Source organism: Lepidothrix coronata, unplaced genomic scaffold (genome assembly GCF_001604755.1).
Source record: "Lepidothrix coronata isolate B3197 unplaced genomic scaffold, Lepidothrix_coronata-1.0 Scaffold185, whole genome shotgun sequence".
Taxonomy (NCBI): Eukaryota; Metazoa; Chordata; class Aves; order Passeriformes; family Pipridae; genus Lepidothrix; species Lepidothrix coronata.
Genome location: NW_016690365.1, coordinates 156,588 through 174,385, shown reverse-complemented (window position 1 = coordinate 174,385; position 17,798 = coordinate 156,588). Strand labels below are relative to the sequence as shown.

General features: G+C 37.0%; 1 protein-coding gene across 21 annotated transcripts in view; it reads right to left on the bottom strand.

Annotated features, from left to right (window-relative positions):
• MPDZ (multiple PDZ domain crumbs cell polarity complex component) overlaps nucleotides 1–17,798 on the bottom strand; it is a 107,927-nt gene that overhangs the window by 58,081 nt on the left and 32,048 nt on the right. For 14 of the 21 annotated variants that reach the window (XM_017830901.1, XM_017830903.1, XM_017830908.1 and 11 more), the window contains exons 12-20: nucleotides 16,586–16,684; nucleotides 14,517–14,596; nucleotides 13,658–13,804; nucleotides 12,627–12,794; nucleotides 11,494–11,679; nucleotides 8,457–8,666; nucleotides 6,752–6,868; nucleotides 4,184–4,342; nucleotides 188–475 (exon numbers count right to left, since the gene is read on the bottom strand). In XM_017830901.1, the coding sequence (XP_017686390.1) occupies nucleotides 188–475; nucleotides 4,184–4,342; nucleotides 6,752–6,868; nucleotides 8,457–8,666; nucleotides 11,494–11,679; nucleotides 12,627–12,794; nucleotides 13,658–13,804; nucleotides 14,517–14,596; nucleotides 16,586–16,684 (1,454 nt within the window). The remainder of the gene's footprint in view (nucleotides 1–187; nucleotides 476–4,183; nucleotides 4,343–6,751; nucleotides 6,869–8,456; nucleotides 8,667–11,493; nucleotides 11,680–12,626; nucleotides 12,795–13,657; nucleotides 13,805–14,516; nucleotides 14,597–16,585; nucleotides 16,685–17,798) is intronic. The other 7 variants (XM_017830904.1, XM_017830906.1, XM_017830921.1 and 4 more) reach the window with 5 other exon arrangements.

Here is a 17,798-nt window from a genome sequence, read left to right as displayed (position 1 = left end):
TGTCCTGTTTTGGAAAGGTCTAAATTCTGCAGTTTTGATGTGAGATAACACATCTGATGAACATTAATAATCAAAGAACTATGCACAGCTGCTGGCAGTCACAATTTCTGTAGGAAATGTTACGGTCTAATAGAGCCTTTCTGTAGGTTTTTTTAAATTATTACTTAAAAAAAATAAATAGCTTTACTTTTCCTTGGGGATCAAGCTGCATGGTAGTAGCAATGCTTGTATTTAGTGCAACTTCTGATGCTGTCTGAGATTCAGTCCATGTTGCTGTGTTTTCACTTTCATTTTGGTTGATATTCGAAACATCCAGAGGCAGTAGATCCGTTTTAGTAAAACCAGTTGCAGTTTCCAGGTTACTGCCCACTACACACTTTTGCTCTCTCATTCTCTGATTCAGATCCATGTTGTACAGATTCTTGTCAGATACATGGAAATCAGCTGCAGTATTTTCACATTCCTCTCCAATAGCCTGTTTAACACAGGAGATAATGAACAATCACCATTCATTCGTAGTATAATTCAAAAACATATTTCATGCTAAAACCTCAAACAAAAACTAATCTCACAGAATGTAAACATCTCTGTTGTACAATCAGTAACAATCAACCTCGCCTTTAGTTCCCTATAGGCATTCATTCTTCTGTAAGGTGAACTTGATTTCTCAGACGACTTCTTTTGTTTTAAAATATCAGAAATCAGTGAAAATAAGTTACTGCTGAAGGCCAAATTCTAACTTAGTACTCTGCAATAACTCTCTACTAACTTTAGAAAAGTAACATCCACTCACACATTCTTAAAATAGACATAAGCCCAGTAAGTTTTTAAAATTAATGTATCCAATTGTTTTTCTCAGGTGAAAAAACTTTGCAAGACCAAGGTCTTTACTTTCAACACACTCAGCAAGTAAGAAGGAATTTCAAGCAGCTCAGACCATAAAAATGCAATATAATCATTCATTTAACTGAGCAGAAACATATTTAGATATCCCTTTCACATAAAGCAAAACTAGGTCAAACCTCAGTAAAAAATGAACATGGAGGATTTGAAGTAGGACAACAACTACACAGAATGATGAAGTTACAGCATCTTAGCAGTTAGTACTTATTACAAGTCTACCTTTTATGGCTGCAGCACTACGATTAAGCTCTCTGCACATTTGTTTAGACTTCCAAGATTCTAAGGCCCTGTCTTTAAAATGTTTCAAGGGATTTCAATAATCACAACACTCTGAAAACAAATCTTCAAATATTCTCTAGCTGAGCTTTCAAAGTAAGTTATTTTAAAAATATGTAGGCCATTAGATATTACAAAGATGCATCAAGGACTTGGAAGTTGGACTTAGAAGCTCTGTATCAATACTAGGGATTTTTCTCTGAAATTTAATACAAGTGCTACCTAGGTAGCCTCATCTCCTCGGATGGTAAGATTGATGGGGAGATAGACAACAGGTTAGCAAAGGCATATAGTGCTTTCGGAAAGCTTCATAAAAGAGTTTGGCAAAACAAACACCCGAAGAAAAGTACCAAGATCAGTGTTTACAAAGCCATAGTGCTGTCTACTCTCTTATACGGATCTGAATCATGGGTCATCTACAGCCACCACCTGCATCTCCTACAACGCTTCCGTCAACGCTGTCTCTGCTCAATCCTAAACATCCACTGGTCAGATGATGTGACTAATATGTCTGTTCTTGAGCAAGCAGCAGTCACAAGTATTGAGGCCATGTTGCTGAGAACACAGCTGCGATGGGCAGGGCACGTCTCCAGGATGAAGGACCACTGCCTCCCTAAGATCCTGCTCTATGGTGAACTTGCCACTGGCTGCCGCAAGAGAGGAGCCCCAAAGAAAAGATACAAGGACTCCCTGAAACAACATCTCAGCCTTGGCCATATTGATCACCATAACTGGTCTACTCTGGCCTCCAATCGGGAGACCTGGAGACACACTATCTATAATGCTGCTGATGCTTTTGAGAAAGCACGCAGGATCACCCTTGAGGAAAAAGGCAACACAGAAAGAATCGTGTCTTGCAGAATATACCATCTAAGGAGTCCTTCCGTTGTGCCTTCTGCAACCGGACATGCCTGTCTCGTATTGGCCTTTTCAGCCACCAACGCGCTTGCAACAAACGTGGGTAGAGCCCTTCCCAAATCTTCGTTCGCGAAGCCTGGCCATGATAATACAAGTGTCAAAACCAACTGCCTTTATCTGTTTTTCCACTGGTCCTATTAATTGTTCTATTACTTTTCCAAAAAGTAGGGAAACATGTTTCCCAGAATCTGGGGATATTTTGCAGTGTTTTGTCTCAAGGGTCTTAGAATTAGTTTTTGTCAGCTTTTATTAAGTGCATACATGCATGCTCTGTTGCTAGCCAAGAATCAAGAAAGGTTTACCTGTAAATAAATGGTTTAAGTAACAGCTGAGAAGATAATTGAGCAAAGCCTAAATACCATTAATCTGCATGATATAATCAATGACATAATTTCCTACCTTTTTGAGAACAGAACGCCAGTACGATAATCTATTTAAATTATTTCACAACGTTTCCAATACAGTTGGGACATATACTTTTAAGTCTGCTTTTTATCCATTTCCAGATCAGTGAAAACAAGCCTCAGATCATACTCAACATTTATTTCACATGTCATATATACATATAAGAGTCACAGTATATGCTCATTTTTATTTCTGTTTCACTTAAAGAAAAGCCAATGCTGTAATTTTTGAAGAAAAACACGATTTCAGGAATTTGTAACTACAGCAATATGTGGCCTGAGCATTTGCATTACTTTAAGTATGCTTTTCATCATTATTTTAAACATGACACCAAAGTGACATTCAGAACGTGTCAAGTGCCCTGCAGCCAGAAATAGCTGAAATACGTCTGCATTCCTCACAGCATCAAATAGCACTGTTTCAATTTTTACTGCATTTCACTTGATTCAAAAATCTTCTTTTATGACCAGATTTTCTCCCTGTGTTTGTTTTGTGAAGTCACTCTTAACCACAGAGTATGTTACTTGATGAGAACTTAATATTCACTTCATACTGGTGCACAGAGATGAATACTAAAAAGTCAGGACCATAGTATTTTATAAAAAAACATATAAACCAAAGCCATCTTTAAGTCAATGCTGAAAATAGCTTAAGACGTTCTAGAGCCTCTCAATGCGATATATAATGCAAATCCAGTCTCTATCTCATAAAATGCTCCTAAGCATGCAAAACGCATAATCCATTTAAGTAACAATTACAGAGTTAAACAATGCAATCTGTCCCACTGGCACTGCAGAGATGTGTTCTGTGGATTAGGAGAAACCATTAGAAGATGAATCTAGTTTTCCAACAAGTGCCTGATAAAGGCTGAATATACTCCAAAAGGCATAAAGGGAGTTACTGAAGCTCAGGTGTGCAGGAAAAAGCAGCAGCTACTCTATTCAAGTCCAAAGACTGCAAACCCAGGAAGAAATTTCTACAATGTGGCTTTCAAAGATGACTGCTAGGAGAACGGAACTGGAAGGCTCTGGGTTAGCAAAATAAATGTACAGATTCTCAAGAAAAAAGAACACAAAAAACCATGGAGAGAAACAAAACACACCTCTGATACAAACAATCAAGTCATTATGGGTATGTGACCAGGAACAAATAGCTACTGATTTTTGTAATACTCTTAAATCTTCATTTATTGACTTTAAATACGATTAGAAGCAGAGTTTTGATATATACATATTTATTTTTAATTTCATTCAAAACATACTAACATACTAACTATGGAGCATAAAAGCACAACTTAAGATGAAAACTTACACTTGTTTTCATAGTAAAATACCGTAGAACAACACAGTCATTTTGTGTTACCACTCCTTACTATGCCTTAAATAACAATTAAGTTTTTCTACCAACTGCTCACCATAGCTTTAATACTGCAAACATCTCACCACACTTTATCTGGCTAAATCATGCTTTATCTAAGAAAAATCCAAGCTTTCAGCCTTCTATCTGCCTCTCTCTTCATCAGAGATCTGTAAGACATCAGCAATACTCCAAACAAAACTTTAACCTGGTAACAAACAGCGCATTTTGAACCAAGATGACATGAAACATTTCTATCTAACAATACAGCCCGTTCACACTTATAATCAAAGTTTGTCTTCGATAAAACCATCCTCCTTTTTACCTTGGAAGTTGATAATGTAAGAGAGAAGCTGTCGTTCACCTCACTGCTACAGGCGCTGTGATGCAAAGCTGCCACTGAATCCTGGAAGACGTCTCTCTCTAGAGAATACTGTGATTCAAAGGTGGACTCATCTGCTAGATCTGCCTCTCCGGAGTCCACCTAACAACAAAAGCAATTCAATCAGCCAGGCTGTTACCATCACACCACATAAGCCCCAAACACATGCACATCAGCCACTCCATACTGACTGACACTTTTCTTGTTTTTTTTTCTTTTTTTCACTCCATGTTTTACACTGAGGTTATATTTGCACAGCACAGTAGGAAAATTTTCTGCTTCAGTAACAATTTCTGTTATCACATCTTTAAATGTTGCAAAGAATATCTGCAGTAAAGCAAGAGTCTCAACCAGAATAAGTTGCGGGGCTAAGGCAGGCTCATGCCTGTTAATAGAAGTACAAGGTGTTGGGAGAATTCTGGTGTATTTCCTGATGTGAATATTTGGATTTCTTTAGGGCTTCTTTTTATTTTTCTTTTGAATTTTCTATTAAAAAAATTAACATGGAAAAAATAATGAGCTTCATTTGATACCACCTGTCAGGAATGTTCTCTCGACTCAACTTCTTAGGCTCAGTTATTTTTTATACTCTTTTAAAAACAATCATTTGGAAATTATAATGCTTTACAGTACATTTATAAGAAAAATTTATTACATGATTTTTTATGATTTTTACATTTGACAACAAGATTATTATGGACATTTCTACATTTCTTCTATTCCTCTTATATGAGAAATAAAGTTTTTAAAAGAGTTTCAGACATGGACATGGGTAGTATCTTTTGCCCCTTTTTTAAATGAAACATGATTTTTTTTCAAGACTCACATACTTTCAAACACTAGAATAAAATTAAGTCATAAAAGACCTAATTTATGGCGCTTCTTAACTACACTTTGATTATAATTTCATCTCCCCTGGTAGAACTCCAGAAAGTAGCGTATGTTAACAAAATGATCAGAGAGTTTAGAGCCATGACATACCATAAACTTGTATATAAGCACTCATCTGCAGAGATGGGATCTAACTTGTTTTCCAGCCCCTCTAGTTAATCACATTGTGAATTCATTATAGTAAATGCACAACAGCAATAGCAACAATCTGCAGAGATCCGACACACTGATTCCTTTTTGTGGTAAAAAGGATCAATTTTTTTATTATTTCGAGCCTAAAGACTTAATAGCTAATTCAAATTGCTCCTTACTCTCAGCTTATTGTCAGGAAAATGCACGCTAACGTTACCAAAGCTACGCCCTAAAAAGGTATTGTGAAAATTCAGATCTGTAGAATCTGAGTGCAGATCTATCTATGAAAACCAGGATCTCATAGGTGCACTCTGTAACCACATCTTCAACTGGGTGACTGCATATTTAGTTTCATATTTTGCATATTTAATTAGACAGCTGACAACTCTATTAATGTCATATATTTTCACTGCTTTTTTCACAAGTTTAATTTTTTTAAATATTAATCAGATGAAAGTCGAGTTTTTTAAATACTTTAGTTTTAATCTGATCTTTTTAACACATCTTTAATTACGGGTTATTTATAATATACAATGTGTCTTCTTCATGCTTCTTAATGAACAGAATAAGACAAATACTATTATCTAACTACTATACAAAGATTAAAAACTGCAGAATTAAAACCAGGCAGTCTTGTTTAAAGGCAAGTTATTAAACCAGCTTGACATCTGCAAGAGTGAAAAAACAACAAATCTACTGGAAGCAGCAATGCAGATATTTTCATCCTGGAAGAATCCATTTCAGGTGGTTTTTTTTGGTTTTGTGGTTTTTTCCTAATGAACTAAGTCCTGGTGTTTAGTAGAAACTGCTTCTCTGCTAAAGTCCTCAAAAAGAGAGTATAATGACTTCAAAAGGAGTTGGAAGGGGTTTTTTTTGCTTTTTTGTAGAGTCCTCTTTCCTGTGTCTTTTTAATCTGAGTTCTTATTGGTAACTTCTAGGCTATGTAGGGCACTGAATGCTCAGGTAAGCCGCATTGTTTATACAAGTGAACAACTTTTGACCTTGCAAATCTCATAATCACTGATTGATGTTGAAGGCTGAAGAATATTATTAGAAGGAAGCGTTTGCAGCTTTTGAAGACAGACAACATTCCTTGTAAGGCTGGATTACATGCAAAAAGGGAGTACCAAAAAGTTTTCAAGGTAGAGAAATGATACGTAGGGAAATAAGCACATGAACATTTCTCTACACGAGGTGAGATTTCCAAAGGGACACTCAGTGCATGCAAGGAGATGTGGATAGCCATGCACTTTTGAAAACATCAGCAAAATACTTTTTTTCCCCAGCAATTAATGTATCACAGATTCACAGCTCATGCAAACATCTCTAGATACCAGTTTCTACCATGTCAGGATCCATCCCACCTATGGTAGATGAGTAATGTGGTGAGAGTAAACACTAAAAAAAAAGCATGAATAGTGAAAAAGCAACTCCTTTCATTATAAAATGCAAAGACTGAAGAAATCTTTGGTAAGTTGGGCCACTAACCAGAGCCAGCTCAGCATGGAAGAGGGCTGCATCAGCTGGCCCCTCCTCCTCAAGTGACTGGGCAGTGTAGAAAAAGCAATCTTCCTTAGCAGAGACATAGCCCTCCTCAGGTGAAAGCTGCAGAAAGAACGAAGCTCTGAGTCGGATGAGTGGCCTGGACACAGGAGGTGCAGACTGCATTCTGGAGGGAGGGGGCAGGGGGTGTTTAGAAAGGCAAATGGATTCCAAATGCAGCAGAGTTCATTTCAATCACAGTCACAGTACGGGGTAGGTAAAGAGACAATTTTTTTTTTTTCAGATTTACTGAATTGATTCAGCTTCACACCTTGTTTTACAACCCCAAGTAATGAAAAAGGCCTATCCAGGTATATCACAGAGTCCACAACTTAGTCTAAACTCATTTTCAATTTCTGTTCTTAATAAAAACATTCTAAAACTGCCACCACAGCTGCCACCAGACAAAGAGCCTAACAGCAGGGATCTTGAAATTCTTGCTAGCCACAGAGCAATCTTATTTGCAGGCAGAAAGACTTCATCCACTGTGTTTTACTATTGTATCTGCCAGGTGGAACAGCCTCTAGAGGACAAAACATAATTCTGACTATAAACAAATAGCTTTTTCTAATATAATTTGATGGTAGCTGCATTTGTCCAGTACTGCAAAAAAACAGTGATTATTTGCAATGTTTAATTACTTGGCAAGCATAATATATGAAATATTGAAGCACAAATGCTGAATGTTTACAACTGTTTGCAACAAAAATAAAACCTCCCATGCATTTTCTCTTTTAGAATGATATCTTCAGTACAAAATTTTTGACTTGCAAGACACTTCATTAATATAGTGTCCATTACAAAAAAAGAATTTAACAAAGCAAGTTAAAAAGTGCCCTCTTACTGTGAAAAGCAAAGTTTCTAGGGACCTAAACAAGTCATTCCCTCTCACTCTCTCCACAGAGATCTACTAAGAATGAAAATCTGATATTTGCATCCACAAGGATTATAAGATTATCAATTCATGAAAAGCAAAAATGAACCTCTAAGCTTGTACTTGAGCTTGCTTACAAATATAGAGAAAAGTATCTTCCTTGTATGTATGAACTAATGCCATTTTACTGGTTTGAATTTAGCACACCAGGGACATTAGTTCACTAGCATCCTTACTGATACATTATCTTGGTCACCTTAGGTCTCATTCAACCTCCTTTTCTGAATCGTTACAGGTTACTGTCTAAAATCAAGCCTGAAAAAACCAGTTAGATGTATACAAACTGAAGACTACACACTATTACATAAACAAAGCGTGCAGTCTAAATACAAAGACTGCATATACACTATGCCTTGCAAAGCAAAGGAACAGGTAAATTCCAGGCAAACCACATAAACCTAACTTTATGTCCCCATCAAACACATATCGAGAACCACGTAAAGTGCACAGTGTACAAAATTGTGCCTGTCAACTTTCAGCCCTGAAAGACTCTGCTGGTTGCAAGACGCTTTGCTGTTTTCTCAGCTCCAAGACAGGTGTGCTAGGTCCTGCAATCACTACATCAGTCATACACTACCCAGGCCACTCCTACATGCAAGGAAATAACTGGGCCACTCAGTTACACTCCAGAACACACAAAGTGTATGCAGAAGACAGGATCAGCATGTACCAGCTTAAATGACAGGAAAAGTACCCATTGAATTCCCAAATCCTTACAGGCAGTGGTTTGGCAACGCCTATTTTAACTGTTCCTGTTGGAGCTCCTTTCAGTGCTTGTACTGCTTCCTCCAGGCTGCCATTTTCCAAATTGATATCGTTGACAAACATAAGCCGATCTCCAGGAAGAAGTCTGCCATCTTGCTCAGCCACACCTCCAGGAACTAATGAGCGAATCACAATTACAGTGTTTGCTGGATCAACAGGATCCTAATTAGATAAAAGGAAGAAAAGCATTTAATTTTATTTACTCTTTTATGTCCTGAGAGGCAAATTTTTATTTATGAACTTTTACTAACCCAAGGGAGTTGGGTTATTAAGAAGCTAGAGCTCTCCTCCAGGTGAACCCTCAGCAGGAGCAAACCCTCCAGTCCGTACTGCCCATACATATATACTTTCACCTATTTTTAATTCTTCAATGTGAAACTTATTACTCCTTTCTAGGTGATGCCCCATCATGTATCTCCAGTATAAAGTATTACTAAATTGTACAAGTCAACTTTTGAGCTTGCAAATCTCATAATCGCTGACTGATGTTGAAGGCTGAAGAATATTATTAATTGCAGAGTGTTGTCTGTACATATCAAAATTCAAGTACTTCCTACTGCAACGACATGTTGCAGACTCCATCCTCCTTTACACTCAGTGGTCTGAGGATACAAGTGGGCAATGCAGGCTAGGGCAAAGTTAACACGTGTATTTTAGTGGACAAAGGACTTACTTTCAATAACTCTCTTATACTTCATGGCACCAGATCTTGCTCAACTAAGAAAGCACTTAAGAGGCAAGTTCTTGTGCATGACCAATTAAACACTTTATGTGAGAGAGGAACATACCGATACAGCACTCTAATCAACAAGACAAAACAAAATGGTGTTTGTTTCAAAAAAAAATAAACCTGTTCTGAAGTTCCCATCCTCCGGTGCACCGATTTTTATAAAAAAGCTAGCATCAAATACCAGTAATAGGAACATATGTTTCTGTCATAACAATTATTACAGGTGCAAAACATCTGTGTGATTCTTACAGAACTACATTTACAAGGCACATCACATTAATAATTCCAAGACACAGTTCACTTGAATGCGCACACAAAAAAGAACACCAAGAAACATAATCATGTAACAGCTTTACTGATAGCAGAAGTAAGAGAAGACCAAACATCCACAAACAGGCACAAAGCTGTAACAAGTTTCCACGCCAAGACATATATCTGAAAAGATGGACACCATCAAGGCAACATGTAAAAACTGCAGAAACTGGGAGACTGCTGAAAGTTGGTGTGAGAGAGAAGTGTTGAGGGAGGGAAGGAGGAAAGGAGGGAAGGACACTGAAAAGAAGTGTTCCTGATGGCAGTTAATGGAGTAAGAAGAATGCCATGGAGTTATAAAACACTTCACAAGTGGAAATATAACTAGCATTGCTGGAGATAGAGCTTGAGCTTGAACACCAAAATCTTTCTCACTATTTTAACAACAGATAATTACACTGTCACTTTAGATGACACTACATGTCACTTTTTTTTTTTTTTAATAAATACCTCTCTAGTCAATGTGACAGTCTTCTTTAGGGTAAGAAATTATGCAGACTTTTCTAGAGGCCTGCCATTGTATAAAACACGAGGAATGTATTAGTATGGCTGTAACTGTCCTTAACTGTAGTCACTGTTCATTGAAAATTAATTGAAAATTTGAAGAAAACAGTAAAATACAAAGATAAATCTCCCTGTATTTATTGTTCGCAATCTTAGGTGAAGGCAGAAACTTCAGTGACAAACTGAAATTTTTTTACTGCGTGTCAAAGAAGACAACATAGGACAACACAATACTATAACATCAAAAAAGGTAAGTTTCAGAAAGCCAATTAAAGCTGTAAGACAGAATCATATTCATATTTGAAAAATATATTAACCAATTTAAGGCAGTTTCCACAGCCCTTTAGTACTATTGTCCATAAACAAAATCCAGTGACTTATGCACCCACAATTTTTGTTAATGCTCAGAAGAGGCTGAAGCAAAATTATACTTTACTGTGTACTGACACAGACTTCAAATACTTCAGCTCAGCTATGACATCTCACTGCACAGCATCATGCGTAACATATGAGAGAGTAGTCATTGTTTCATAAAACAGACACTTGACTATGCCTTTATCCTTCAGATTATTACAATACACTGCTCTTCACTTTTATCAGCGTGCAAATGCAAAATTTAAGGCATAGGCTAATTCTAAGCAGTGCCCTGGGGGCACAATTTCCATCTGGAAGTGATCTCCAGATGTAAATCCATATACTCCTAGGGACAAGATCCAGTAGAAACCTGGAAAAAGACTGGGTCCTGCACCACCACCAAACAGCTCACTAAAAGCCTATGCTGACCACAGTATAGGCAGAAAATATTTTAAGTCAGATTAAAAGTTATCCACTGAACAACTCGGAACAGGAGGAACATTTGTTTTGGAGATCCTGACCAAGTGCAGGCAAGAGACAGACACTGACCTGCTGACTGGAACACATCAAGAATCATAGCTTACATATTCAGGAATTCTGAAGTCAAATACAAAATGAATGGAGATGTTTAAGCACGTCCTGGACAAACTGCAGCTAAGCAAGGGATTTCAGAATTGCAGCTCTGGATTTTAGTAAATCCTTCTTTAAGCACCTAAGTCCTTTATTGGATCTTGCCCTAAACACCTCATTGCAGGTGCACAATACATGGCTAAATGCCTGAATATTCTGGCTACATCATTCACTGTCCCTGGGTCACTAGAAGACAGCTTTCTGAAGACCCTATTATATAACGGATTATCAGTTTTTCTGGAACCAGTATTACCACCATCATTAGAACCTGTAGTCTTAATACAGAAAGAAGAATATGTAATGCAATTAGTGAGATGCCTAAAACTAATTAGTGATTAGTTTTACTCTATTGCTTGGTTTCCATTAACATTTACCCTTAAAATACATATTTGGAACACACTACAAGATGCAAAAAATACGAAGTATTTTGCCCTCTATTCAAAGAAGTGCAGAAGTTACCTGATAGTCCAATATGCTAAATCCAAGCCCCATACTCCCTTTCTCCAGCTCAATGTTCTGTACTTCTGTTTCCCACATTGCCAAAGATGAGCTTTGCACCTCTTCCATACTCTGACCCTCGTCAGCTGCTTCCAAAGTTGTTCCCTCTGTGTCCGAGGAGCCAATGAATCCAAGTTCAACGTGAGTCTGAGAAAAACAGTAAATGTTTATCAATAAAATGTAAACCCTTGTGAATATGCAGAGACAAAACTCTGTTTATGAAAAAAAAGATCAAAACTAGATATAAAGGAAGTTCAAGCCCCCAGCAGATTTAATAAACAAGTCTGATAAACCTAGCACAGAATTCACATATCCTTTTAACAAAATAGCCCTGCTGTAAGTATATGAGAGTACTCCCTGAAAAAACTTTTACAAAATGGAATTTCTGTCAAACAAAAAACTTCAAAAAGCGTCATTAGTACATGCATTCAAATATACAGGAAATATCTGTTATTAAATGGTATGTCTAAACGTAATAATATTGATAGTAGTCAGAATATTCAATAAAAGAAAAAATACACGCACACATACACAGACATCTATGTTCTTCACTTGGTTTCATAGAAAAGCTTAGATCCTATAAACTGAATTTGGTGCCTTGCCCAGAACTCAAAATTAACTGTGTCTCTTTTCATATAAATGCTATTGCTTTGCATACTATACTGTAGGCCAGCCATTCCTACATATTTAATTCATCAGATTGCCCAGAGCTCTACAACTATGAGTGACAGAAGCATCAGCCACTGAATGCACACAGAGCTCTGTGCAACACAAACCCAGAAAGCAAAGTTTAAAACCAGAATAAATATATTCAGATTCTAAACAACACACAGTTCGATTTGCCATACCCCTACATCTCACCTACAGAACAGAAGTACATTACTCAGACAGACAGCCCTGCATCCCGGAATATTTCTGCCCATGACCAACCAGGATTGACATCTTCTGGTGGCCTAAAGAATGGTTGATAAACATAATTTGCCTTTTCCTATTTGTCCTACAATATTAAAACATTTCTAATCTTGCAGAAGAACTTGATCTGTTTCTTCCTCAAGGAAACAGTAATTTTCAGTGATCTTTTAAAGACACAATACCTTTTCTGTGAGCTGAACCTCAGATAGACTTAGACTCTCTAGCACTTCTGGTTGAGTGATGGGGGGAGCTACTGGACGACAGCACACCATTGTCACCTTAATAGGCAGCTCTTTCAAGATACTGACCACATCCTTGTGGTTTTCCCCAATCAAAGAGATCTCATTCACCTCAATAAATAAAGAATACATACTGGTTAAAACTACAGAGTATTTAGAACAACAATGAACAAAAAAAGCCCCACAAACCTCAACTCACTAATCACCTCATTAAAAAAAAAAAATTCCCATGCTAATAGACACTGTCAACCCTTAATTTCTATTCAGTTCAGTGTTCAGAATGAGCACCAAGATAAGTACTGAACTGAATGTACAGTCTTATAAAATTGCATGACACCACCCTACAAACCCCACATACTCTGCAACTTCATGTTTCTTGCATTCATGTAAACAAAATTCACATTTTAATTCTGAGAAAATAATTTAGAAAAATAATACGTTGTTCAGTACCTCTTCACTGTGTAGGGATATTCCTATTAAATCCTAATGCTTTTGCTACATATTCTTTTTTTGTGACTGTCCTGGTTTCAGTGGGGATAGAGTTCATTTATTCTCAGTAGCTGGTGCAGCGTTGTGCTTTGGATTCAGTATGAGAATAATGTTGATAACACAGTGGTGTTTTGATTGCAGCTAAGTGTATTTATCCTACAGAAAGGACTTTTTAGTGTCTTGTGCTCTGCCAGTGAGGAGGTACAAAAAAGAAAAAGTGGCTGCATGGTACTTAATTGCTAGCTGAGCTTAAACCATGACACAGACCTGGGACTGCATATGAAAAATCCACTACCATCTGAGAAATAAATGTAGGTATATGCAGTCACAAAGATACACATAAGTGCACATGAAGTGACTGCTAAACCACTAACTGGTATGCAATTAGATATGTCACATTCCCAAGGTCATAGCCCATGAGAAGCAACTTACTGCTCAAAAACCTTACTGAATGCAGACTAAGCTAAGGTAGTATTTTTTCTTACTTCCAGCAGTTCATCTCCACTGAACAGCTTGCCACTGCGTCCAACTGGCCCCTCCGGTAAGATAGATCTGATGAAATGATGTCCCACTGTAGCTTCAAGGCTTATCCCCAACCCACTGCTTTCACTAAATTTGTTAACTACAGCCACCTAAAGTAAGATTAAGAAACAGTTACATTTGACGTATTTACAGCCATACCTGTTACTTTCCATTTCAATTTACAAATTATGAGGTCGATATTCCAGAAGTGAGAAACCACAAGTATTGTCATGTGTAATGGGGCAGTCAGGTAAAAACTGGAACTTTGATCACATACCACTTCACAATACACAAGTAAGAACTGTATGACAATAATATATCTAATAATACACACTTCTGCAGACACATCACCTATGGCATATGTTTTTGCAGTAGCTCCTAAACTCAGATACCACTTTTCAACTGTATCTACAGTATATGTTCTATACATTTTTTACACCATTACATCAAACCATTTATTCAGTATGCAGAACGGGTATGACATTTCAAATTCTAGCTAATGAAGGGAGCTTTGAGTTTCATATTAAATATTATTTTTTTCTATAATACACATTTGTTCTCTTGAAGCTAGGAAATCGGTGAAACAGTACTCATAGGCACAGCTATCTAACAAGTCTATGATTGTTTGGCAAAATACAGAAGAATGCATATCCTCATAAAAAAAATTATATAAAAATAATCTCAACAGACTAAGAGGCATATGTATAATTCTTATACATGAATGAACAAATACAATGCAAACATATTTCCATCCATATGTTGTTAACATAATAGATGGGCAGATTAAAGGGCATTTAATAACAGTAAATAGAATTTACCTACCACTATTTCATAATTCGAACCCATAATCCTCTGCCACTTTATCTTTGTAGCTTCTTCTTCTGCAGTAGTTAGCTGGAAATCTAAAAATTATATGTGAGATTACTGTGACAAAGAATAAAATAACTAGTCTGTTCCTATAAGAGACAAAGTATATAGAACATACAAGATGGCACAATCAGGAACATACAAATGACACAATCCTTCCCATGATGCCAGAACTCTCCCAAATATGACTAAAAATCTGCCATGTTTTGTCTCATCAAGCTTGGGTTTACCAAAGGAAAAACCTGCAAAATACTATTAAGATTCCAACCCTGCAAAACTAATTGTGTATTTTGAAAGAAATGAAGTTCAGTCCAACAGTTTGGTGCATGTAGCTGGGAAGAAAGGACACATATTTAAACTAGCCTCAGAGTTAGGTGAATTTTTTGCAATTTTTCAAGATAATAGGCGCAAAAAATATTTAGAAGTTGCATGCATGCCCTGGGCATGTGTTAAATCAGACTGTATGTGGGCTGATTAGACTGATTCAGGGAGATGGTTGAAATACTGAAAAATGTAAACTGCATACTAATCCTTTTAGACAGGCACTGCATTTTACAGAGAGCATCCAAAGACACAATCTTGACATTTTGTATTTTCAAAACCATGAGCACAACTGTAAAAGATTTTTCTGAAACCGTAAGCCCTAGAGGACAGTGACAGAATGCAGGAAGTCCCACCTCTATTTTTTTTTTTTTATTATGTTAGACTCACTTATGTGCACACACACAACGACATAAGATTCTAATAGCTAAAGAGTAGCAGTGAACTTGGAAAGAAAGGAAGTGGACAAAGTAATGATGTGGTGAAAATCACAGTGACAGGCTAGGCAGCAAACTCTGGCAACTCTTAACTTGATTGAAAGTTTATCTGCACGCTGAAAAAACTGAGAAACGCTTTCTTCCTGCTCATTTTGCCCTCATTTACATTGTCTAGGCTCTATGGCAGGAAGAAATAAAAAGCAGTATTTAGATATAACAGCCAGCAAGCACAGCAGGTTTAACAGAACCCTACATATTCAAATGCCATGGTCTGGACTGTGCCTGTAGTAAATACCCAAATAAACCCTTCGGATCTGAATGTCCATCACAGGCAAAGACAAGAATCTTCATCACAAAGTTGCCAAATCCCACTGATTCTAGTAAGAATACAAAATGTCTAACAGCCTTGAACAGTGTTCTAAGTCTAGTCATTACTTGGAAACATTACTACACATAAAGCCAGATGATGTGTTGCATTCAAATAGGACAATACTTTCCCCAAAGCAGAGACCCAGCAGTATCTGAAGGAAAGGCATTAAAAAGAAATTCCTTCATCTATCCAAGATAATAGAAAGCATGAATTATGAAAAGATAAACATCACAAAACTTTTCAGTTCCCCTTTCGCTCTGGAAGCAGGAAAATGTCAGAAAACACGCCATGTGCTGTCTCAATCTGGAAAACATATCATCACATAGGACTTCTGAAATGCAAAACAGTGTTCTAAGAGCTCAAGAGGGAAAAAAATACTCATTAGAAAATAAGACAGAGTATGGGAGAAGTTGGAGAATATCAGTGCACTAGAACTGACTGAATTTCAAACGTTACCAGAGAACACAGATTGAAATTAATGCAAGCTCAGAAATTTGTGAAAAGGAAGTTTATCAAAAGAAGTGGAAGTCCTGGAACTGTAGCTGAGAAGATGCGGACAATTTGAAAGATAAAGTATATTGGGGAATGAGGAAGAAAAAAGCTTTTTCTAGACTAGACTAGAAAGAGTAGATACACAAAACTGGACTAAGAGAGGACTGAGCAAGTGGCAAAAGCAGACTGCTTCATATGACATCTTGGCATATAATTATTTTCAGACACATATAGTAGTCAACATCCTACAGCACTCATGATCAAGAGTACATGATTAAACATATAACTACTTTGACTTTTTAGTTCTACCTCAGCTAAACAGCATACAAATGGAAAGACATAAAAAACATCTGATCTTAGTGTAAGCACACACAAGTGCATCTTCATAGAATAAAATATTAAACCTTGAGAACCTGTCTCCTGTTGTTTCATGTCATCTCCAATATTTACCACACTGGCACTGCATAGCAATGATGGGGATCCCTGTTCTGTTTCACTGTTATCTGCAAAAAAAGAAGAAATCTTTTCAGCTATTTTATGTTGTAATATTCATCAAGCTCACAGGTATGCTTCAGGGCATCGATTCTCTCTTCCATTAGACTTCAGAGTACAGTAGCCCCATTTGACAAATGGAATCTGGCATAGGGGGCCCAGAAGAAACATCACATTTCAAAGATGTTGTCTCTCCTGTTAACACTTTGCCTTCTCCAAAGAGTTTTCAATAAAACAAATAAACAACAGAAAAGCACAACTACCAGTACCTGCATTTCTATCACTGAAAATATATCTAAATACCTTCCTTAGCATTCTTGTATTAACTTTTTTTTTTGTTTTCTTTCATGCAATTCAGGAAGTTGACACTGAAAACAAAAATGCTAGAGACTTGGAGACTTGCATAACTGACATACTTTTCATTTGCAGAAAACCTCTATCACAAAGTTCTGTTATCTCTGTTGCTGACTGTCAGATGTCTTGAACATCTATTGGCTGGAGAAACAGCACTGAGCATTTTGTCTTTATTTTTTGCTAAAGCTGGGAGCAAGAGGATGACATAGAGATAACATACTACTGGGTGTTTGAAAATCTTGCACAAGGTGGGTATTATGCCACAGCTGATGAATTATGATGTACTTTTACTGATACCAAACTATAACACAAGTAGCTGTTTGTGCATCCAGCCTCCGCTCAGGTATCCTGTGTTCAAGCACACTGACTTCCAATATCTGGCACATATACTTCAATATGTACACAGTATATAAGATTAAGCTTCACTAATCTCATGTTATCAGCAGCAAAATTAATATGGGTCTTTAGCTTATGAATATTGTACACACACATCAGATTATTAATAACCTCTAGGTGTAGGCCACACCTCTCGTACATGGAGCTTGTGACATGCAAGAGTGAAAGGAGCTAAGATTTGCTTTTGCTCATTGAGGAGGCTATCTCTCTGCTTGTTTTTGAATGCAGCTTTCACTCTTGAGCATGAATAAAAGATTTGCTACCTTCTTGCCATTTGAAGATCTGCAAGATCAAAATCTTGAAGCAATTCAGACAGAAGTGCAATGCAGGGCAGGAATTTCAACACTCAATTCGAAAATGTAGCAAATAATACCA